General features: G+C 35.3%; 3 protein-coding genes across 14 annotated transcripts in view; 2 read left to right on the forward strand and 1 right to left on the reverse strand.

Annotated features, from left to right (window-relative positions):
* Positions 1-12,495, reverse strand: LOC106056194 (glutathione hydrolase-like YwrD proenzyme). 5 transcript variants are annotated; one of them, XM_056021512.1, is made up of 12 exons: positions 12,200-12,495; positions 9,592-9,956; positions 8,708-8,861; positions 7,920-8,073; positions 7,613-7,703; positions 7,304-7,419; positions 6,674-6,863; positions 6,234-6,405; positions 5,867-6,038; positions 4,661-4,769; positions 4,391-4,535; positions 1-2,262 (listed from the first exon to the last, which is right to left on the reverse strand). In XM_056021512.1, the coding sequence occupies exons 2-12, from the start codon at positions 9,677-9,679 to the stop codon at positions 2,007-2,009; spliced, it is 1,647 nt and encodes a 548-aa protein (XP_055877487.1). In that variant the 5' UTR covers positions 9,680-9,956; positions 12,200-12,495; the 3' UTR covers positions 1-2,006. The 5 variants fall into 5 exon arrangements, with proteins under 5 accessions (XP_055877487.1, XP_055877486.1, XP_055877485.1 ...); XM_056021511.1 differs by having other exon boundaries at positions 6,623-6,863; positions 9,592-9,706; positions 12,206-12,493; XM_056021510.1 differs by having other exon boundaries at positions 6,623-6,863; positions 9,592-9,706; positions 12,200-12,492.
* Positions 12,495-24,465, forward strand: part of LOC106056208 (E3 ubiquitin-protein ligase CHIP-like) — a 21,272-nt gene continuing 9,301 nt past the window's right edge. The window contains exon 1 of one of the 8 annotated variants that reach the window (XM_056021516.1): positions 12,495-12,514. The gene's annotated coding sequence lies outside the window, so the exon portion shown is untranslated. Of the gene's footprint in view, positions 12,515-12,594; positions 12,753-12,839; positions 12,859-12,969; positions 13,079-13,115; positions 13,289-24,465 lie in introns of those variants that run through there. The other 7 variants (XM_013212842.2, XM_013212849.2, XM_013212826.2 and 4 more) reach the window with 7 other exon arrangements.
* Positions 16,699-24,460, forward strand: LOC129924775 (uncharacterized). Its single transcript, XM_056021507.1, has 2 exons — positions 16,699-17,232; positions 17,803-24,460. Exon 2 carries the CDS (start codon positions 19,205-19,207, stop codon positions 23,081-23,083), a length of 3,879 nt encoding a protein of 1,292 aa, XP_055877482.1. The 5' UTR covers positions 16,699-17,232; positions 17,803-19,204; the 3' UTR covers positions 23,084-24,460.

The following is a 24,465-nucleotide window of genomic DNA, read 5'->3' on the forward strand; positions in this document are numbered from 1 at the left end:
TCACAAACCAAGAGATTAGAGACAGGGTTACTACAGCAACTGGACCCCATGATGACTTGCTAACATCACAAACCAAGAGATTAGAGACAGGGTTACTGCAGCAACTGGACCCCATGATGACTTGCTAACACCACAAACCAAGAGATTAGAGACAGGGTTACTGCAGCAACTGGACCCCATGATGACTTGCTAACATCACAAACCAAGAGATTAGAGACAGGGTTACTACAGCAACTGGACCCCATGATGACTTGCTAACATCACAAACCAAGAGATTAGAGACAGGGTTACTACAGCAACTGGACCCCATGATGACTTGCTAACATCACAAACCAAGAGATTAGAGACAGGGTTACTACAGCAACTGGACCCCATGATGACTTGCTAACATCACAAACCAAGAGATTAGAGACAGGGTTACTGCAGCAACTGGACCCCATGATGACTTGCTAACACCACAAACCAAGAGATTAGAGACAGGGTTACTGCAGCAACTGGACCCCATGATGACTTGCTAACATCACAAACCAAGAGATTAGAGACAGGGTTACTACAGCAACTGGACCCCATGATGACTTGCTAACATCACAAACCAAGAGATTAGAGACAGGGTTACTGCAGCAACTGGACCCCATGATGACTTGCTAACATCACAAACCAAGAGATTAGAGACAGGGTTACTGCAGCAACTGAACCCCATGATGACTTGCTAACACCACAAACCAAGAGATTAGAGACAGGGTTACTGCAGCAACTGGACCCCATGATGACTTGCTAACATCACAAACCAAGAGATTAGAGACAGGGTTACTGCAGCAACTGGACCCCATGATGACTTGCTAACATCACAAACCAAGAGATTAGAGACAGGGTTACTGCAGCAACTGGACCCCATGATGACTTGCTAACATCACAAACCAAGAGATTAGAGACAGGGTTACTACAGCAACTGGACCCCATGATGACTTGCTAACATCACAAACCAAGAGATTAGAGACAGGGTTACTGCAGCAACTGGACCCCATGATGACTTGCTAACATCACAAACCAAGAGATTAGAGACAGGGTTACTGCAGCAACTGAACCCCATGATGACTTGCTAACACCACAAACCAAGAGATTAGAGACAGGGTTACTACAGCAACTGGACCCCATGATGACTTGCTAACATCACAAACCAAGAGATTAGAGACAGGGTTACTACAGCAACTGGACCCCATGATGACTTGCTAACATCACAAACCAAGAAATTAGAGACAGGGTTACTACAGCAACTGGACCCCATGATGACTTGCTATCATCACAAACCAAGAGATTAGAGACAGGGTTACTACAGCAACTGGACCCCATGATGACTTGCTATCGTAAAATAAAATGCAAGCTAAAAATCTATGGGCATATTACAAGGTCTTCTGGGCTCACAAAGATCTCCCTTCAGGGAACAGTACCAGGAAAAAGAAGAGGTAGACAGAAAGCGAAGGAAAGGCAATATTAAAAAATGGACAGGCCTGCCAATGAAGGAGGTTCTCACTAAAACAAAAGACATGAATGGAAAAAGATGGTCGACAAATCTTGCCTGGTGCCCCAACAGTTAACAACAGACTAATAAAGGTAAAGGTAAGTAAAAAAAATAATAATGTACTCTGTTTAATTGAAGTGATCTCCTTTCTGATTAGCATCCTATTAAAAAAATCCTGGTTAGCAATTATAAAAACTACACCTTAAGGTTCTTAAAGTAATGGAATTTGAGCTATCTTTTCCTGTCATTGTAATTCCAATATAAAAAAACCTGAAAGTGAACATTACACAGTACATAGAGACTTTTTATTTATTCAATATTGATATTGGTGGCATAATTGATGTGAATATTGAGCAAGACATACTGACTACCTAACTTTACACAACATAGCATTAGTTCTTTACATTTGACAGATTTAATGCTTTAATTATTTTCATTATTGAATAGAATCAAATATTTATCTAGTTTCTCTGCATTTACAACTATACTAATAAGCAGCTACCAGGCCATCAGCCCTAGGATCAGAGCCAGCCCAATACATGGGCTTAGAGGAATTTATAGTTTTGCTATCCCACCAATGAGAACCTCTACTGATAATTTGCCCTCTGCCAAAATAACATCTTTTCAAGCCTGATATTAAGCTAGGATTGTGCTGCAATTTCTCTAAATCAAGCATAACATCTAATGGAATCCCTTCTTCTATGTCTACAGCTTGAAAAAGACATTTTGGGTTGTGTGCAGATCTGAAATGTAAACAAATGATTTTATGAAAACATTACATTTTCTTTTTTTTCTTCAAATAATATTTTTCTTAATTTCTTAATTGATTAATATTCTATAGGATCATTTTTTTTTCCCTTTGGTTTAATGTTTAATATTTAATTAATTTTTGAAAAATAATTTTTTAAAATTCTAAACAAATGCTAGAATTGTTTTAAACAATTGTGAACATAATTTACAGCATTGCAATGATATAAATACAATAAAGAAGTTTTTTTGAAATTGGCAATTATCATATTGGAAAAAATTAATTTTATTTGAATTACTAATAATATAATTTTAAACAAAAATGAATTTAATCAATAAAAAATAAGACATTCTAGACTATAGTTTATTTTAAAAAACACATTGAATTAATTTTTTTTTGTACTGTACTGAAATGCTTTCTGGGTCATCATCAGAAATTATATATATAATTCTTTTCAAGGCTCAAGAGTTTGGATGAGAAGTAAGAAGAAGTAAAGGAATGATCATTCTCTTATTTCTGCAGATAGTCACCCCACTGAAAAACAAGGAGGGGGGAGAACAAGTATTCACCTGACACTACAAATGGCTTCCTGGTCATGCGGTTTGCGCGCTGGACTGTCGTTTGGATTTATTAAACCCTGCCTGCTCCCATCATTTTCAACTCTGAAGGAACATCAGTAACACGTAAAACATTTTACAAACAAACATTTTACAAACACTAAATAGCAGCGCCGGACTTAACCATTGTGACCAAGAAGTCATGGAAAGAGAACAAGTAATCTACTATGTATATTCACCCGTCACTAAATAGCAGGGCCTAACTTAAACATTGTGGGGCCCTATGCGAAACGAAATTCGCGGGGCCCAGTTTGGGTAGGGATATGGATTATAAGTCAAATTGAAGTTTGTATTAGAAAATAGCAAAGTCATACAGTATATCATAAAAATTCTATTTCCTACATTGATCACACTCAATAGCAAGAATTACTTAATGTTTAAATTTATCTACAAGAAATGTTGAACTAAAGTAATTCTTCATTAGTTTGAGGCGTGAGAAGCTTCTTTCACCAAATTCCAAAATTACGGGATAATGCTATTTTTTATTGCACCTAGGATTGGCATTTTCCATATTGAATAACACCCCAAAATGACAATTTTTGTCAATATATTTCAGGAGATTTGTATGAGTTTTCTAAAGATTTCAATAATTTCCGGATATTTCCAGGACTTTTCAATTCCAGGAGCTCCTTGTAAATTAACAGGAGGCTGCGGGAAATCTGTTATAAGTTATACAATGGTTTAATTTAATAATTTATACACCTAGAATTAGTGCGGGTCCTATAAAAGTATGGAGCCCACTGCAGTCACCTAAGGCTGGCCCTGCGTATGCTACGCCGCCGGTCGACTAGTTAACAAATAACTTTGCAATCGAAAAATAAACTATTTTGTGAAAAAGAATGCACATTGATTTCTAAATTTATAACTTAAGATTTATTATTATAGGGGACTGAAAAAATCTATATAGAAATAGAACAACTGTAATTCAATACGCGATATGGAGAAAATTCAATTAAAGTCTTTTATACTTTATATTTAAAATGTAAAATAGGTGTTGATGAGAGAAAACCACAGACCTATATATATATATATATATGGGCATGGAGATCTTTCAACACTACAAAAAAAAATTGAAAATTTTCAAAAAGCTGAAATAAAGCATTGTTTAATAGAGTAGTTATAAGAAGTAAAGTTTCTTTTTCAACCCTAACCTATGTAACATATAATAGTTCTGTGATTAATAGCCTATTCTATTTAAAAATCTGCAAAATGGTATTGCATTATTTCTAAATTTTGAAAACTAAACATCATTACTTTTTGAAATGTCTCTTACAGCTTGAAAAAGATTTACATACATAACAATCTAACTATATAGGTCTGTGATCTGATCACTATCAGATAAGAATTTGCAGCATTTTTCCAGTCTCTGTATAATATATATAGGTATATGGAGAAAACATATTCAGAATATATTTGGTAAACACAGTGTTGCACTGACACGTTAGTGTGCAAATGTACATAAATACCAATATGTTACACTAGGTGTTTATAATAACATTTACTCACTCATTTAGAGAACCAAGATTAATCCTTGGCAGATCCAGAGCAGTTTGTGGATTACATCCAAATTCTAACATGTTAAGAAGGACTTGAACATGACCTTGGGGCTGCATGTAACCACCCATTACTCCATAGCTCATAAGAAGTTCATCTTTTGAAACAAAAACAAGAATACTGTGAAGTAATATTCTCTGCTGCATACAGTAAAAAAAAACTTTCTTTAAAAAATCTGGGATTTTATTGTTTTAGTTTAAAATATTTCTCAAATTTTCATACTTGTTTCTGCAGATGTCACCATAGATGGAATGATGGTGTGATACGGTCTTTTTCTTGGTGCTAAAACATTTCTGTGTGAGGCGTCTAAGGAGAAACCAAAGCCTCTGTTCTGTATTTACAATAACACATATATAGTTACTCTTCAATGATATAACTATTATGATGAATTCTGTATTAAAAAGAAAACAATTAAATTACCAAAACAATTAAGGTTTTTTAAAAATTGCTTTTGTATTGCCCTCTTTCATGTTATAGCAACTACAGCACAGCTTAATTCAGATTTCTTTGATAGTGTTTATGCCACTCCAGAACACATCCCACATCTACAGTTCAAACTATAATTTGAACTGTTGGTGCACCACACATGATCTGTCATCCATCCTTCTCCATTTCTCTGTCTTTTGCCTTAAATACAATCTTTTTTTCATCAATTCTTTTATGCCAATTATAATGAGACATAGCCATTAAGGTAAAGAGGGACAAAATGGCATTTCAATAATCTCTAGAGAATTACAACTTAAAATTTTAAAACAATGGAGCATTCACCCAGCTTTAATGGGAGATGACAGCATGCCAAAGTTGTTTTTTTTATTAGCTTAAGGGACGATGATGTAACAGAAGCACTATGTAGATCAACCCAAGTGCCATTTTACCCACACTGGCATATAGGAAAGTAGCTGTCAGCAGTTGGCGTCTAAAAGAGACAGTTGTAAATTTGAGGCCCAAAGGAAAGTCTTAGCTGAAGACTGGCTCAGTAGGCAAAAAGAAAACTTAAATAGACCATGTCAGACAAGGGCTTTGTCTACATTAGATGTGATCAAATGTGTATGTCATATTGGGTTTGTGTAGTCATGTGAAACAGTGCATTCATCCTTCATCTTCTGAATTATTATTAACTGATGTGACTAAGTATGAAGTTTTTATATGATGGAGTCTATACGCTTGGTGTATGGAAGTAGGTTTTATTATTTAAAGTTAAAAGTTGGTTTCTTTAACCTTTAGAAAATGTGCTTATGCCTAGTGCTGGTATCTCATTTCAACTGTCGGTGAATATAAATTTGGTAAAGAGAAAAGTTAAAACTTTTACAGTAATTCATAATTCGATGCTCCATAACAAACTTTTACTTTGAGACTGATATAACTAGCCAACTTTTTAAGTCTTAAGAAAAAAGTTAAAAAGTAACTTTTCTTATAAGGAATTTATACCTGTAAAGTGAATCCACACCCTTCAGGTACTATACCAGTACCAAAGCCCATGTAGTTACTGTTTATGAAGGAGCAAGCATTGCCATATTTGTCAGCAGTGGTGAAGTAAACTGTATCATTCCCTGCAGGTAGGTCAAGGCCATCAGTTTCTAAGAGAGAGACTGGGATTCTTCTGAAAAATTGACACATTTTTTTTCAACACCAAACAATTTAATTTCTCATATAAAATTCAAAGTAATCCGAAGAAATATTAGTATCAAAAGTTATTTTTAAACACATAAAAAAATTGTATTGTTTTAAATTTCAAATTATTCCTAAAGCAGTAATTGATATATTTCAATGATATTCTTGCACATATTTTTATTACTTGTTACTCTCTATCAAATTTCGACGTTTTTCTGCATATTCTTTTGATAACAACTTTTCTATGGGTATATCCACCTGACTTGGATCAGCACAGTAGTGCAGACCATCTGCAAATGCCAACCTTAAACTTTCTATTACATGGTGAAGGTAAACAGAGCTATTATGTCCCATTGCTGAAATGATAAATTAAAAAAAAAAAACAATGTTGGAGCAGAGCAGGGGCTAAAAAAGTTAACATATAAGTTTTTTAATGATAATTATTTTTAATGATGAATGTCCACTACAAACATTACAAAGGTATTTTTAACATTATTGATGATGATAACAATTTATCCCTTATAATGTTTCAGTAAAACAAAACTCTATTCTTTAAATATGTGTTGTTCTCACAGTTCAAGTCGAATCCTTCTAATATATTAAGAGCTATCAAGGCAACAATACCCTGGCCACTGGGCGGCATCTCCCAGACTTTACAACCTTTATACTCAGTAGATATTGGCATTTCTTCAGTTGCTTCATGAGCTGACATGTCTTCTATGGTTATCAAACCACCATGTTGTTGAATACTATCTGAAACAGCTTTTGCAATCCTTCCTTCATAAAAACCTTTTTTTCCCTGTGTCCCAAGTTCCTTTAACAGAAAAAAACAAATTTTAAAACTAGAAATATATATACAGATGTCTCTATAATTGTATTGATACCAAGATATGTCTCAATTGATATCTTTGATTTAAAAACATAAAGAAACAAATCTGCTATGGACATTGCTAAATCATAATGTCATAAAGTGTAAAAGTCTCTGACAACATAAGTCACTTGGGGAAAGAACAAATAATTGGGAGAGTTTATGTTTATATTCATAAACAATAAAAACCCTAGTTGTATATCATTTTCTGTATTTAAAAAAAAAGTGTACCATATTTAATCTGATATATATAAAGATTAATACATGGGGAGGAATTTTAGGTGGGGCAAAACAAGAGAGTTTCTTTTATTAAACTTCAACATAAAAGATTATTTTTTTCTAAATAACCTGCTACTTAAAATTAGTACATTCAAGTAGAGTCATACCTTAAATGTATTAGCAAGATGTGGATTTTTCATAAGATCCCCATGTTGTGGGGCTTCACCATTCAAAAGCAGGTCTTTGCCATAAATATTTTCTGGTCTTTTTAATGATGAGGCACCTTGAAGTAAAGAAAAAAAAGGTAAGTTGATATTTAAAAAAAATGTATTTCAAATTTTAAAATGTATCTTACAATTATTAGCAATGGGTCTCAAGTATTCTATTATGTGTACATTTCACTAATCTGTACTGTCTAAATTTTTTTTTAATGTGTTTACTTAAAAAAATGTTAAACACCATACTAATGTCCATACCAGAGGCCCAAAATTTGGAAGCTATTTCCTGCACAGGGAATCCTGTTTCTGCCATTTCTATTGCTGGTTTCAAATTTTCCAGCAAAGATAACTTGACATAGAAAAGAAAAAATGCAACAGAATTGTTATTAATTTGATTTTAATAGCTTAACAGGTCAATGCTCCATTTATAATGGGACAAGACTATAAAAAAATGTATTTTAAATACATAAATCTTGCTGTAAAAAAAAACTTTTTAAAATCAGTACAATGTTTCAAGAAAACAATACTTGATGCCTTATGATTAACATTTTACATAAGTTCTTACCTTTTGACTGCCAAACCGTGTGATAGTATCAACCCAAACACTGGCAGCACCAGGAACTGTTACAGCATGTCCATGAAGTGGAGAAAAATGGTGGTTTTTATTATAGCCTTCAGCTTCTAATCTTCTCAAGGAAGCTTTCTCAGATGATCTTCCACTTCAAGGGAGACAAACACAAGTAAAAAAAATGATACAAAAGAAATGATGTGCAACAGTAATAATGCTACATTGAAACATGGTAAAACTAATTCATCTGGGAGTTTAGGAGAAAACAAATAACTTATTTCAAATGGAGTTGCAGCATACATAGTACAGCAGCATAATGCTAGTCTGTAGTACTGTTTTTACCTATCCGTTATGAAGGAGCAACAACATAAATCAAATATAAAATAAATAGACATAGACTTTTCTTAGCTACCCAAAGCAGCCTTGTAAGAATAAGAAAAATCAAAGTCATGGGGAAGAAATACTTCAAGAACAGAAATTTCAAAGGAAGGGTCAAGAATAAATGATCATCTAGAAAAGTCTTTGGGAGATTATAAAAGGAAAACAAGATATTGGGGTCATTAGTTACTAATTGTTCTTATACAATTTATACCAATTTACACAAGTGATTTATGTTTGATGTACATTTTAGTTCATCATCACATTACTCATTTCATTTTAATCAATTTGCCGTAAGATTGACAATATTTAAATAATGCACACAAATGTCAACATTATCTTTAATGTAAATAGAGTAGGTTGTAAATCTGTTAATAACTTTGGCTTTTAAGATTTTTTGTTTATACCTGCCATTAATGCCCTTCACAGTTTTTGTCAAGCTGTCATAGAACAGACAAAATGCATCGCCCCCAATCCCTGTTGACATTGGTTCTGTAACATTTAAGGCAGCTGCAACAGCCACAGCTGCATCTGCTGCATTTCCTCCAGCCTTGAGAATATCTGATAAATAAATGTAAATACTGCATTCCTCATTAATCTTGGGACTCGAAGACAAGCGTTATTATTATATTTGAACTTATAATTTTAAGCTTTCTATAAATTAAACATTTGTTCATTAAATTAGTTATATATTTTTTAATGCAGTACTATGAGTAATAGCAATTTAAAGGCTTTTAAATTTAATATAAAAAGTGTATAGAGATTTTTTTGTATTTATAAGTACCCTCCCCTTTCAATGGAAGAGTAAAGATAAGAGGATGCTTTTATGGGCCGATTAGTGGCTTGTTTACTTTGTAAATGAAATTAGAACCTTACTAATTAAGGAGTTTAAAACATAAGCTTACACACACACAAGTTGTATCGATTGCAATGTTTAGTGAGCTAAAAGCTAAACATATATGAATTTCAATACAAGTATTCAATTTGGGAGTGTCATAAATGAATAATCCTGTGAATGTTGAAGGCTGAAATATTGCAATGTTTAGTTCATTCTGTCTTTATTAATCTAATATCTTTGATTTATTGTTTTATTTTTAGATTAATTTTCAAGGAGTATAAATTTCTTACTGAACAATATAACTTTTCATGATGATTCAGGATTGCATTAATATAAATGATAATAATTGCTAAGACAGCCATATGATTTACATGATTCTTAAATGATTCTTATATTTTGGCTTTGTGACATAAATGAACATTAATATATAAATATATATATACCATTACATACCCAGACCTGCTTGTGCTGCTAAAGGGTTGGTACAGGCTACACATCCATTTTTAGCCACTAATACTGATCTTCTGGATTTAAACTCCATTTATAAGTTTTCATTAACTTAAATTATCTTTTAAAATAAATCATTTTATCATTTTGCTTGGGAATATGCTTTTTATAAATTTTATCTAGGCCTATACCAAGTCATAAAGTGATAAACTGAAATATATAGCCTACACCCTGACACAGACTATAAGCAACACAATCTAAGATTACAGGCTTAAGAAGCCTTTTAAAGATTAGATGTACACTCAAAGTCTTAAAATTATCATTATCATTCCCAGTTAAGTTATAGATAGCATCAAATACTCTAGATGTAACTGTAGGGAGAAAAAAAAATCTTATGTAGAATAAATGAGATTGAATGCTGGTTAAATAATGTTTAGCCATAGTCCTTTCCCCAGAGGGGGTAAAAATGGAAATTTAATGTTATAAAAATTAATACAATGCCGAATACTTTGTTGTCTATATTCGATCTAGATTTATCTATAAGATAGATGGAAGGATTGGATCTAATCAGACTACTCCATATGTAGGTATATTTTGCATGGGCGTAGCCAGGGTGGGTGGGTTTCAAACCCCTCCTGAAACGAAATCCCCCCCCCTCGCAGCAGGGGAGGATCACAATTAAGTGACTGATTTTCCCTAATTTTAAGTGAGATTTTAATACTAAACCATCACTTGCCCCAGCGCAGCCAAGGGGGTTTTGAGTTTAAAACCTCCACCAGGGGTTTTGCAGTCAAAACCCCCTCTTCTATAAAACAAAACCCAAAAAAATAATGCAAACAACAATCCCCAAATTCCAAGAGCATAGCTAAGGAGATTTTGATTTTAACCCCCCCCCCCCCCCCCCCCGGTAATTTACAATAACCCACCCCTCTTCAATATAAGACTATCCAAACATCAGTCACCAGGTTCTATGAGCATAGCCAAGAGGGGTTTTGTGTTTAAAACCCCCCTCCACGGGGTTTAGAGCTCAAAACCACCTCTTCAATATAAAAAAGCAAATTACACACTCAAAATTCTATGAGCATAGCCAAGAGGGGTTTTGTGTTAAAAATCCCCCTCCACGGGGTTTAGAGCTTAAAACCACCTCTTCAATATAAAAAAGCAAATTACACACTCAAAATTCTATGAGCGTAGCCAAAGGGGGTTTTGAGTTTAAAACCTCCTGCAGTGGGGTTTGAAGCTAAAAAAAATACCTCTTCAATATAAAAAAAAAGCAGATTACACACACAAAATTCTATGAGTGTAGCCAAGCCAAGGGGGGTTTTGACTTTAAATCCCTCCTCCAGAGGGCTTTTTTAAAAGTTTAAAACCCCTCCTGATGGTTTTGAGTTCAAATACCCCCATACAGAGAGTTTTGAGGTTGAAAACCTCTCTCTTCAATTTTATTCTAAAGCAAACTGCAGTCACCAAATTCTATGAGTGTAGCTAAGGGGGTTTTGAATTTAAAAAGAAAAAAACACCACAGATTTTTTAGTATAAAACCCCCCAAAAAATTATTTTGACGATAAAACTTCCTTTTCGATATAAAATCTAAAGCAAACTACAGTCACCTAATTCCAAGAGCGTAGCCAAGAGAGGTTACAAATTTCTACCAGTGTCTGGGCTCCATTAATAAAGTCAATGCATAGTCATCTGCCAAAATTGAATAAGACTAAATGTGGCTCAACAAAGATGGCTAATACGGATTTTAGGAGTCAGTTATAGAGATGGGTCTCAATGAAGGAAATCCTATGTCGACCCTTTAGTAAGGTTGTGACAGAGCGTTTCATGAGGTTTGCGGGACATGTTCTCCGACAAATTGAATTACGCTTAATAAGAGTTGCGATTACATGGAGGCCATTACAAGGAAAGCGCAAATAGGGACATCCTAGTACAACTTGGCGCCACACTTTCATGGAGGTCCTCAGAGAAGGTGGGAAAAGGCTTCAGACATTACCAGTGACAGATTTTTGTGGAAGCAGTTTGCTGCCCAATACGCCGAACGACATGGGAGGATCTAAGTCAGTAAGAATAGCACATAAGGTTTAAAAAAAACAACACTTTTTTAATAGCAGGATAATGCACTCAGAATATGAATTTTGTTGGCTTTCAATACCGGAAATAGTAATTGGCGGCGGGGCTCTGCCCCGTGCTGGGGGGGAGAGGCTCATAGCGCTCCCCCAGATTCCTTTGCTGGCAATGGCGGGGAGTCTAAAATAATTTCCCACTAACTCAGGAAGAACCTATTCGAGGGTACATTAAATGACTTCCGAAAGAATGAAGGGTCAGAATGTAATAAAGATTAATTATGTACACACATTCAAGCATACACACACACATATATTTTTGCGGGGGGGGGGGGAGAAAAAATCCCCCCCCCCCAAAAAAAAAAATCCTGACTACGCCCATGATATTTTGAATAATTAAATGAAAACAACAACGAGAAGGTAAAATGGGTAGGGGAGGGTCAAACAAGGGAGGTAACTGCGTCGCTTTAAAAAAGTCTAGATTAAAAATAGTAAATACTAATTAGATCGTCGTGATCTAATCAAATCATCTCTAGTTAAATCTAGACCTTAACCAAATGTTTTTTATTCTTGATTAGCTCTAGATCTAGAAAAATCCGCAGATATAGATTCTATGAGTATTGACTAGATCTAGAGTCTATAATCTATATTCTATATCAAATTTAACGCATCGTGATCATGCCCTTTGGCCTTTGATTTAGCTACATGACCTTATGAGCAGTATAAAATCTCAGTCTTAAATAGTTACAACTACTGAACTAGAATCTAGGTCTTTAGATCTAGTTTTGCTTTAAAAATTTACATAAACTAGATCTATATTAAGTCTATATGATATATCCCTAACTCCGGAGCCATTAAATAATGTAAAAAAAAAAATAAACAACTGGGCTGTATCTAGATTTAGTCTCTAGCTCAATTGCGTTTTGTTTTGTTTTTGTTATTTCTAGATCTAGAATATAATATAGATCTAAGTCAATCTAAGAATAAGAATATACTAGACGTCTAGTGATATTTCGTACATTAGAAAGTCCTACTTTTGCATTGGATTCTGGGAAGTAAACATCTGAAAAGACAAGTTAAGAAGTGATATTCTAGCTCTGAGTATTATCTTGATCTAATAGATTATCTACTATAATCTAGTAGATCTATTGAATCTATTCTATTACTATTAGATCTAGACCTAGATCTCTGTCTACTACTACTAGATGTATAAATCTAGATTATTCTTGTTTCCCCGTTACAAACTAAAAAAAAACTCATTTCAATAAATTTAAAATATGAATAAATAAATAATTATTATTTTATTTATATTTATATTAATTATTTATTTGTATCTACATCTAGTCTAGATTCTAGATATCTAGATCTAATAATCTAATCTATGAACTCCCTTTCACTCATCCATTTGTCATGATTTGTCTTAAAAAGTAGATATTGTATTATGTTTTATTATATTACTATTACTACTTATGATTGTTATTAAATTGGATGTTAAAGTGGGTCAGGTCAATGCTTTCTAAGTTTCAAATTCAAGAGCTTAAAGTTTCAAACATTTTTCTAGTGCTACCTTCAAGAATCGAACATTATAAGTTGACATAAGAAACTCTCAAACACATGAGAAGTATGGTGTTTTAAAAGTAATAAAAGCGTTATAATCTTTAAATTTTGTTATTTAGATCTATATATCATTTTCTTCTTATGCCATGTCAAGACAGATAGATTTCAGTCATTTTCCCATGCTCCATATCGCCCATCTCTGCTTAGAAAAAGACGATACACATAAGTATAAGGTGCTAAGCCCAGTAATGCATTATCGACAATGTGACATATTACTGTACCGGTACTTATGTCTTGAAAAGGCTCTTTAGAAGCTATTTTGAGATTTAAGGCCATTTATAAATTCATATATTATTTATTTGGGAGAGAGCCTAATATTACTTATAAGCTTTGGTAGCCGATAATCCTGCCCTCCCCAAGATATTGGAGGACACAACAGTTTACCTGGTTGACCTAAAAACAAAACATGCGCTGTTCTACATATCTAGCACGCTCAGTGTATGTAACAGCCCAAAAGTCAGTGCTAGATATTTTTCGTTTGGGGGGGGGGGGTTGCTTGTGAATTGTGTTACCTATAGATCAAGATAAATCTGTCCTTCCCAAGCCAGCTGGTTGACCAAAAAAACTTATTTTAGAGCAAGCTTAGTGTTTGTTACACACACACACACACACGCACAAACAACATATCTATATATAATACACTTCTTAGTGTTTGTGACCTAATTAGCGGCTCATCATCTCTGCTTGTGGTCCCTTCTGGGGTATAGACCACCAACCAGCTTCCTCCAGGCATCTCAGTTCTGGGCGATTCTCTCCAACTGTCTCTACACCTTGCCCATCTGCTTGGCGTCTGTTTCCAGATCGCGCACCATGTATTCCTAGGCCGTCCACTCTTCCTCAACAGAGGATATGAAGAGATCATGGGAAAACATGGATTAGGTGAGATGAATGAAAATGGAGAGAGATTTGCAGATATGTGTGCCACAAGCAACTTATTGATTGGAGGAATTGTCTTCACACACAAACCAATACACAAAACAATGTGGATATCACCAGACCTATCAACAGAGAACAAAACAGACCATGTCTGTATTGGGAAGAAGTTCCATCGATTTCTTCAGGATGTATGTGAAAGACGAGGAGCAGATGTTGCTTCAGATCATCATCTTCTGTGCGCTCAAGTAAAACTGAAGCTGAAGAAGACTTGGGCAAGTGGGCCCAACCAACACCAACACTACAATACTATTGTGCTGAAAGACTGCAAAAAACAGGAAGAGTTCAAAGTCACCTTATCAAACAATTTCCAGCTCCTAGAAGTCTGCTAGAAGAGGAGACAGTAAAACAGACGTGGCAGAAAGTTAAAGAAACAGTAACCTTCTTATGCCAAGAAATCCTGGGTACCTAGTCATACACCCACAAGGAGTTGATTTCATCACAAACTCTTCTGAAGATCAAGGAAAGAAGAGAGAAGAAAGCAGGTGTGAACAACAGTAAAACAAGGGCAGCAAACGGAAAAGCACAAAAAGAATATGCTGAAAGAGATAGGAATGTCAAGCGTAGCATCAGAACAGACAAACGAAACTACATTGAAGCACTGGCAAAAGAAGCAGAAAAAGCAGCCCTTCAGAACAGTACCAAAGACCGGTGCTCAGTCATCAAAAAGTGATCTGGAAAATTTGCCATGTCAGAGAGACTAGTAAAGGACAATAATGGTGACGTGCTAACAGATGAAGAAGGACAAAAGAAGAGATGGATTGAACATTTCCAGGAACTTCTTAACAGACCAACTCCTGCAAACCCACCAGAGATACCGTCAGCTACGAGGGACCTACCTATCAAGTGCAGTGCACCCACCAAGGAAGAAATTTGCAGCACAATCAAGCAATTGAAGAATGGCAAATCTGTAAGACCTGACAGCATCCCAGTTGAAGCACTAAAGGTAGACATTGATACCAGCGTGAAGTTACTCTACCCTCTCTTCTGCAAGATATGGGAAAAAGAAGTGCCACCAGAGTGGAAGGAGGGCTACCTCATCAAACTCACAAAGAAAGGTGATCTTAGTTCCTGCTCCAACTATTGAGGGATAACACTACTGTCCATTCTAGGGAAAGTGTTTAACCGCATTCTATTAAACCGAATGAAAGATGCTGTAGATCCTCATCTCCATGACCAACAGGCTGGCTTTTGAAAAGAGAGATCATGCACAGATCATAATTTTGGAACAGTCCCCTCTCTATGTCAGTTTTATAGACTATGAGAAAGCTTCTGACAGTGTGGACAGACAGACCCTCTGAAGACTTTGAGACACTATGGAGTACCTGAAAAAATTACTAATTAATATCATCAAGAAGTCATATGAGGGAATGACTTGCAGAATAGTGCATGACAGACAACTGACAGAGGCATTTGAATTCCAAACAGGAGTGAGACAAGGCTGTTTACTCTCTCCCTTCTTGTTTCTACTAGCCATAGATTGGGTCTTGAAGACAGCAACAGACCAGAAGCGGAATGGTATACAGTGGACACTGTGGAAACAGCTAGATGACCTTGACTTTGCAGATGACTTGGCTCTTCTTTCTCTCACACAGCAGCAGATGCAGGAAAAGATAAATGTTGTTGCAGACAATTCAGCTAGAATGGGTCTTGCCATAAACAGGGAAGAGCAAGGTGTTCAAGATAAAGGCATCCAACGATACACCCATTGCAGTCCAAGGTGAGGCGCTGGAAGAGGTGGAAAGCTTCACCTATCTCGGCAGTATCATAGACCACTATGAAGGAACAGATGCAGATGTCAGAACCCACATTGGTAAAGCTTGAGCAGCCTTCCATCAGCTGAAGAACACCTGGGGATCTAGGAAATAAGCACCACCACTAGGATCAGGCTCTTTAACACCATTGTTAAGCTGGTACTACTTTATGAAGCAGAGACCCCTAACCATCATCAACACCATGAAAAAATCCAGGTATTCATCAATACCTGCCTGAGGAAGATTCTTATGATCCGCTGGCCAGACAAGATCTCGAATGAGGAACTGTGGCAAAGAACAAAACAGCAGCCCATTGAAGTAGATATCCTTCAGAGACGCTGGAGATGGATAGGTCACACTCTTCGCAAGCCTGCAACCAACTTAACAAGGCAAGCCCTAACCTGGAACCCCCAAGGAAAGAGGAAGAGGGGACTCAAAATCTAGTCTAGATCTATTATAATTATAGTATAGATCTAGAATCTATCACTACCTAGATTTAGATACACAGACACTACAGTGTGACTACAGATATCAAAAAAATTAAGATTATAGATCTATACATTATATTTTAGACTTTGATTATTTTAGAGTTAGAGATTTTAGTATTTTAAAATTATTTTTTAGTTCAATATACATATAGAATCTAGGCCATTCTATGATTCTATGCTCCATTCTAATTCTAGGGCCTGGGGTAGACTCGATTCTACTAGGTCCTAGATCTAGGACAATCTAGATGTAGGTTGATTCTTATTTAAAATTTAAAGATCTAGATTATAGATCTATCATCTAGAACTAGATCTAGCAGATCTATCATCTAGATTAATCTAGAAATAGATAATCATATATCATCTATGTGATTTTTTTAAATTTGAATTGTTCTATCTCTATTGGCTAGATCTAGAAAAAATAATGAAAACATCTATACAAAGCTAATAAATATCTAGTGATATAGATAATCTATAAGCTCGACACCCAATGGTTGCTCAATAAAATTAAATCTGCTGCTTTGTTTTAACACTCAACTTAAAATAAAATCAGATGTAAAAGAGGGGTGGCGTAGGTATATCAAAATATAAACCCCATGAGACATTTCTTCCCTTGACAACGATATTGAATGCCTTGTAAACTATATCAGACAAAATGCATTTAAAAAATGATTTAATAATCTAGTTCTTTCAGTTCAGGTATTTTCTGGTCAAGCAAGAGGGGAACTACCAGGTGCAAAAGAAAAGACTAATTGCCATACACATCACATTGATGGTTAAAATTTAAGCAAGGTCAATGCTATAAGTAGATATAGCAATGGCAAGGGAGAGCATACTTGATATAATTTTTTGTTTTTGGGGTGGAAAGGGAAGTAATTCTGCAAAAGTAATTTTTATTATTTATTCAAAAAAAATAATTTTTTTTTGCTTAAATAATTTTTAATTCTTCTTCTTCTTCATTCTCTTTTTACATGTCGGAGGGTTCAGATCAGTAATCCTATATCTGAGATGAACTGCGCAGTGGTTTCCAGATCAGGCAGTTCTCCTGATAGTTTTTGTTCTATAGGAAGGTTTTGGGGCCAGAGTCTTGATCGGGCCTCTTGATATAGTATGCGGCGTTGAAGGGCTAATGTTTTATAAATATTAACTGCTGCAAGGCCGGCCCTGCAAAATAATGGTATATGCTACGCGTGGGTCGACTAGTGTATTTATAATTTGCTTGCATGTTTTGTTGTCTTTTAGATACTAAAAATTTACTGATAATGTTTATTTTTACTATGAACATTAAAGAAAACATTACATAAAAATACATGAAAACTCAACAACAAAAAATTGTTTCATATTTTTACATTTTCTAAATAGGTGAGCCTTATAGAAAATCCCCTATAATTCTGAATAGATTTAATGGAAAGCAAGGGAAGTGTAATATACATGTTCTCCTTTCAATCCTGAATCAAAATATATAGTTCTTGCTTGGTTAATGCACCATGGGACTATAAACTACCCTTAGTACCGGAAGCACCCCCATTAATATATATGAGGTCAAAATAGCACTCTTTCATCCAGTGTACTTTATCGCCTAGTAGAAAAATGATCTTGGACAGGAATACAAAACTAAATGTGTTAAAAATTAGAAAAATGAATCGCGCACCATACTACCATTACTTCTATAATAACTGTCACAGATCACATTATAGAATTGTGTGTACATTTCTTATTTAAAAGAAATATAAGCCCTCGACATGAGTCTCGGGATTTAATCCTCAAATTTAGACACTTGTCATTCAAGTCAGGATTTACCCAAGGGACTTAATTAGTATGTTTGAAATCTATTGGTTGATTTGAATTTAAACAAAGACATTTTTGAAAAGAGTTAGCGCCAGAGAATTGACGGTAGTAAGAAAGTAAAGTCAGTCGATAATATTAAGTCCTTGTAGCTAGTCACGTTTCTAAGAGCTCTGTTTGAAAAGCCTTTGTAATATGTTCCATGCTCATTGATTTGTAATTTGTACATAAACTGTACTTACGTTGTATTTAATAAAGTTCCAGAGTTTTGTTTTATCAAAGAATTGTCAATTGTGATTCTAGATCTTCATTTTTGTTAACTATTGAATTCAAGTAAAATCCCCGGCATCACAACACATCGTGACATCTCACCACCAGAATGTTGTTGTGACATATTTGGCACTCTCCGACTAACAAAAGTACATGGACAACTTTTAACGAAATTTATTCAAGATCTAGATCTGGGACCAATTTCTAAACTCTTCAAAGGAACTTCATTCTTATTTAACGGAGGACAGAATTTCTGTGTTTAACAGGTCAGTTGGTTATCGATAATTCTTTTATAAAGATTTTCGTTAGAGTTACGTCTAACTCACGAAAACTATTATTATATGTAATTGGCAAAAGGAATAAGACCAATATACATAATAACTGGCATTATTAAAAGACCAGTAAAGCAAATAACTGGCATTATTAAAAGACCAGTAAAGCAAATAACTGGCAATATTAAAAGACCAGTAAAGCAAATAACTGGCAATATAAAAGACCAGTAAATCAAATAACTGGCATTATAAAGAAGACCAGTAAATAATCATTTGAGCAGCACAAAGTAAACAGAAGACCAGATTTAACCAACTGTTAAACCAGTAAAAAGTACATCGGCTCAATAGATCTATATTATTATTATATCTGAAATAAAGCCAAAATCCAGATATTGAACATTTTGCTCCAATACAAGAAACTAACAAAAAAATTAAATATGGCTTCCAGTTCTAGAACACAACGATTCTTCGAATTAATAGAATTTGCCAAAGAAAAGCAAATTTCAAAGCCAGACCAGTGGGCAGAGAAACAAGAAGAGAAAGAATATCAAGAGCAAGAATCTGAAAAACGCATGCAATTAGAAGAAAAAAAATTACAAGAATCTGAAAAACGCATGCAATTAGAAGAAAAAAAATTGCAAGACGCCAAGAAACAAAGGCAAGAAGCCGAGAAACAAAGGCAACATGAAAAAGAAAAAATGGAATTCGAAAAACAAAATAAAGAAAGCATTCCAATTCAAGGTCAATCAAATATGTTTGACAAATACAGATTAATGAACAAAATATCGGCTTTCAACGAAAACATTGACAATATGGACTCGTATCTCATAAGATTTGAAGAAATAGCTACAACATCCGGTCTACCTGAAGCACATTGGTCGAGCTCACTCCTCACCCTTTTGACTGGCAAAGCTGTCAACATTTGCTCACAACTGTCCATCAATGAACGCAGCACTTACTCTGATATCAAGGAAGCTCTACTGCGCCAATACGGAGCAACTTCAGCCAACTATAGAAAGAAATTCTATAATGAAAGGCCACAGCAAAATGATGATCCTCAAATTTTTGTAGCTAATATGTCAATGTGGTTTGATAGATGGGTATCCATGGCAAAAATAGAAGAAAGTTACCAAGCTCTTCGTCAACATATTATTATCGACAACATCACCCATGCTCACTCAGAAGATATTCAATCCTACATTATAGAGAGAAATCCTACTGATATACAGACATTAACCAAGATCATCAGACAATATAGAGCAGCCTATCCAAACAAGTCAGTCAAACCATCTGTTGAAGAAAATTTTGTCTGCTTTGCTCAAGACAAAAATGCAAGATATAAGTCAGATGACAAAGTCAAATGCAACAAATGTCATAAACTAGGGCATTTCACGTCTCAATGCCGCAGCAGAACCACAGAATGTTCATTTTGCCATAAAAAGGGTCACCAAAATCATGAATGTTGGAAAAAACAAGCAGTCTCTAAAAATCAAAATTTTGATAGACCCACATCACCAACTCAAAGATACAACAATAGAGAGCAATACAATCTCAACAAAGCACCTGGAAACAATAAACCAGATAACAACAAACCTCGCTACAGAAGTCATTCACAGGACTCCAGACCACAATATATGCCAAACAGAAGCTCATATAACAGAAGCTATTACAATGAGCACTCAACTATGACAGTCATTGCAAAGTCCAATGGTCTCAAATTTTATCCAGGCTTTGTAGGAGACAAGAAGGTGGAAGTTCTTCGTGACACCGGAAGCACGTCCACATTAGTACATGAACGCTTCGTACACGCAAACCGTTTCACAGGCAACCACGTCCAAGCCACTGCATTCAACGGAACTGTCAGCAAGTTGCCTGAAGCCATCATTTATGTTACTACACCATTCTTCAGTGGTCAAACAAAAGCATTAGTAACACCCAATCTACCAGTGGACCTAATCATTGGAAACATAGAGGGAGTTAAAGAATGCACTCCTCAAGAACTTACTGAATGGACGAATGCCATACAGCAAGGTCAAAAATGTTTAGCAGTAATGACAAGATCCATGACCAGACAACAAGAACATTTGGCACCTGAACAAGTTAGCCAAAATAATCACATGGCTACCTCAGTTACTCAAGTTATGCAGAATGCAACAGAACCAGTTACTAGTCCAGTAGCCAGCAATAATCAAGAACATTCAACATGGACACCCCCAGTTACATCAAGCCCATCCCTACCGGTCATAAGTCCACCTCCAATTCCCGAATGTCCAATGTTGAACTTTGAAGAACAAGACGATATGCCCAGAGTCTCTAACAATGATACAAGAACTCTAACTAGTCAAACTGAAGTCCATCAAGACAAGTCATATTTCACACATGATGACTTCAAAGAAGAACAGAAACGAGATCCAACATTGCGAATACTTTATCAGAAGGCTCAAGCAAACAAACAGCTGAATCTAACAAATAAACCATATTTTCAAGATGGCCTCCTGGTGAAGAATGCCATGCATAAAGACAATACCATTCAGCAAATAATAGTGCCACAGAAATACAGGAAAGAAATACTGGCAACAGGACATAACATTCCACACGCCAGCCATATGGGTGTAGTCAAAACTAAAGCCAGAATCCTCAAAGAATTTTATTGGCCAAGTATCATTAAAGACGTCAAGAAATACGTGAAGTCATGTCATATTTGCCAAGTCAAAGGACCTAAGAACAACAAATCACAGGCACCTATTCAGGATATGGAATTGACAGACAAGCCATTCCAAAAAGTCTCAGTTGATTTGATTGGTCCTATGCCAGTAGCTTCAGCAAGAAACCATCGGTATGTCCTGACATTGATTGACACATGTACAAGATGGACAGAAGCAGTACCTCTAGTCAACATTACAGCACTTGACATAATCAGAGCTTTGTCAGAGATATTTTCCAGAATTGGTTTCCCAGAAGTTATCCTCTCTGACAGAGGCACACAGTTCACAGCTGACATTACCAAAGACTTCATGAACATGTACCACATCAAGATGAAGTTCACAACGCCCTATCATCCCCAAAGCAACGGGCTTTGCGAACGATTCAACGGTACTTTGAAGAGGTGCATTTCAAAAATAGCACACGACAATCCACAGAATTGGGACTTATTGCTACCAGCAGCTCTGTTTGCATACAGAGAAAGTCCTCAAGAAACCACAGGATTCTCACCTTTCGAGATGGTTTATGGCGCCAACCCACGAGGACCAATGGCAATCCTCAAAGAAGCTATTATTCGCCAAAACTCAATCTCATCAGAAACCAAGACAGCGTTTCAACATGTGCAAGATACCAGAAACATAGTCATATCTGCATGTGAAAAAGCAAATGAAGCCACAGCTTATGGACTATTCCATTTCAACTTCATGCCATTTGGTCTAGTCAACGCCAGCAGCACCTTTAATAGAGCCATTCACAGCATACTAGGCAATCGCTCTGACACAGTGTCATATATAGATGACATTTGCATATTCCATAAGACATGGAACGAACATATCAAAGGACTACAAGAAGTTTTCAGCATACTGAAACAACATGGTTTTACCATAAAGCCTAGTAAGGTAGAACTAGCCATGTCAGAAATATCCTTCCTGGGTTATAAAGTCAGCTACAATTCGCTGAGACCTCAAGAGGACATTATTCAACGCATACTAGACATCAAAGTCCCCACCAGTAAAAAGCAAGTGAGAAGTATTTTGGGTCTGTGTAATTTCTACAGACATTTCATACCAGGTTACACAGCACTCATAGCTCCATTGATTGAACTCACTAAAAAAGGACAACCAACGAAGATTCCATGGTCTACAAAGCTACATACCACTATCGAAAACATTAAAGCTGAATTCTCAAGAGACACTATTCTCAAACTCCCGAATCCAGAGAAGCAATTTTACCTAGCCACAGATGCTTCATCTTCAGCCATAGGAGCATGCCTAATGCAGAGTTACCAAGACACTTCACAGAAATGCCAAGAGACGTTGCACCCAGTATTTTTCATCAGCAGGAGGTTGTCACCAGCTGAAACCAGATACTCAACCATCGAACGGGAATGTCTAGCCATTGTATGGGCCATTGCCAAGTTCTCCAGATATCTACTAGGTGCCCATTTCACACTCCTAACTGATCATGCACCACTAGCATTTCTAAACTCAAAGAAGTTAGCGAACAGTCGTTTAACTCGTTGGAGTCTACAACTTACAGACTACCAATTTGAGGTCAAGACAATTCCTGGACGTGAGAATGTCTTCGCTGACACACTTTCCAGATGTATTTAATTCTTAACATAATTGTATATATATTTTTCTTCCACATATTTTTTCAACAGGTATTCTATATCAGATGTTACATTTATTTTAGCACCAAGCAACCCACTGAGGAAGGTCACTCATTCAAGATACTTTTTAATTATGTTTCAGCATCTCTTTACATATGACATGCATCAGACATTTTAATTTTTAAATCATGAGCATTTTATTTCAGGTATATTATTATTGCATATATCCTATTATGATAGTACAGATACATGACAGACAATTGGAATTTTTCATGTTGAGATTTATATCACATTGAGTATTATTTTCTCAGAAGATTGTCATGTACTATCACAATTATTTTTCTATGTCAATTTTTCATATGCAATATATTTTTTCCATGTACACATTTTCACAAATGAGTTATAATGTCATATTTTAATTTCATCATGAAGCTTCATAACTTATTCAATTCAAAATTTATGCTTTGTACAACTTTTGATATTGTTCATGACAAGCATTGTCTCATTTTCATAACCACTTGTATAGTGAAACAGGTGTTCAAAGTCATCAATAATTTTATTCACTGCATTTACATATTTTTTATCTCCAAGTTGACTTTATTTTGTCATATGTTACCTCAACCATTTTTCTATAGTTTCATGTATGGTATTTATGTATATTTAAATAATTTGAATACATATGAGCATTTCTATTACCATACAAATGCTAAATGGAGAGGGGGGTAATATGTCACAGATCACATTATAGAATTGTGTGTACATTTCTTATTTAAAAGAAATATAAGCCCTCGACATGAGTCTCGGGATTTAATCCTCAAATTTAGACACTTGTCATTCAAGTCAGGATTTACCCAAGGGACTTAATTAGTATGTTTGAAATCTATTGGTTGATTTGAATTTAAACAAAGACATTTTTGAAAAGAGTTAGCGCCAGAGAATTGACGGTAGTAAGAAAGTAAAGTCAGTCGATAATATTAAGTCCTTGTAGCTAGTCACGTTTCTAAGAGCTCTGTTTGAAAAGCCTTTGTAATATGTTCCATGCTCATTGATTTGTAATTTGTACATAAACTGTACTTACGTTGTATTTAATAAAGTTCCAGAGTTTTGTTTTATCAAAGAATTGTCAATTGTGATTCTAGATCTTCATTTTTGTTAACTATTGAATTCAAGTAAAATCCCCGGCATCACAACACATCGTGACATCTCACCACCAGAATGTTGTTGTGACAATAACCATCAAAATAAAGACGCATTAGTGAAAATACTGTGAGATGTCCGATATCGGATACAAAAGTGGTGTTTTCAATAAGGCAGCTTTACTCTGGCTCTAGTCTAACAATTTAAATAGATCTATCATTTATTCATTCTGATTCTCTTTATGCA

The sequence above is a fragment of the Biomphalaria glabrata genome, chromosome 2, assembly GCF_947242115.1.
Source record: "Biomphalaria glabrata chromosome 2, xgBioGlab47.1, whole genome shotgun sequence".
Lineage (NCBI taxonomy): Eukaryota > Metazoa > Mollusca > Gastropoda > Planorbidae > Biomphalaria > Biomphalaria glabrata.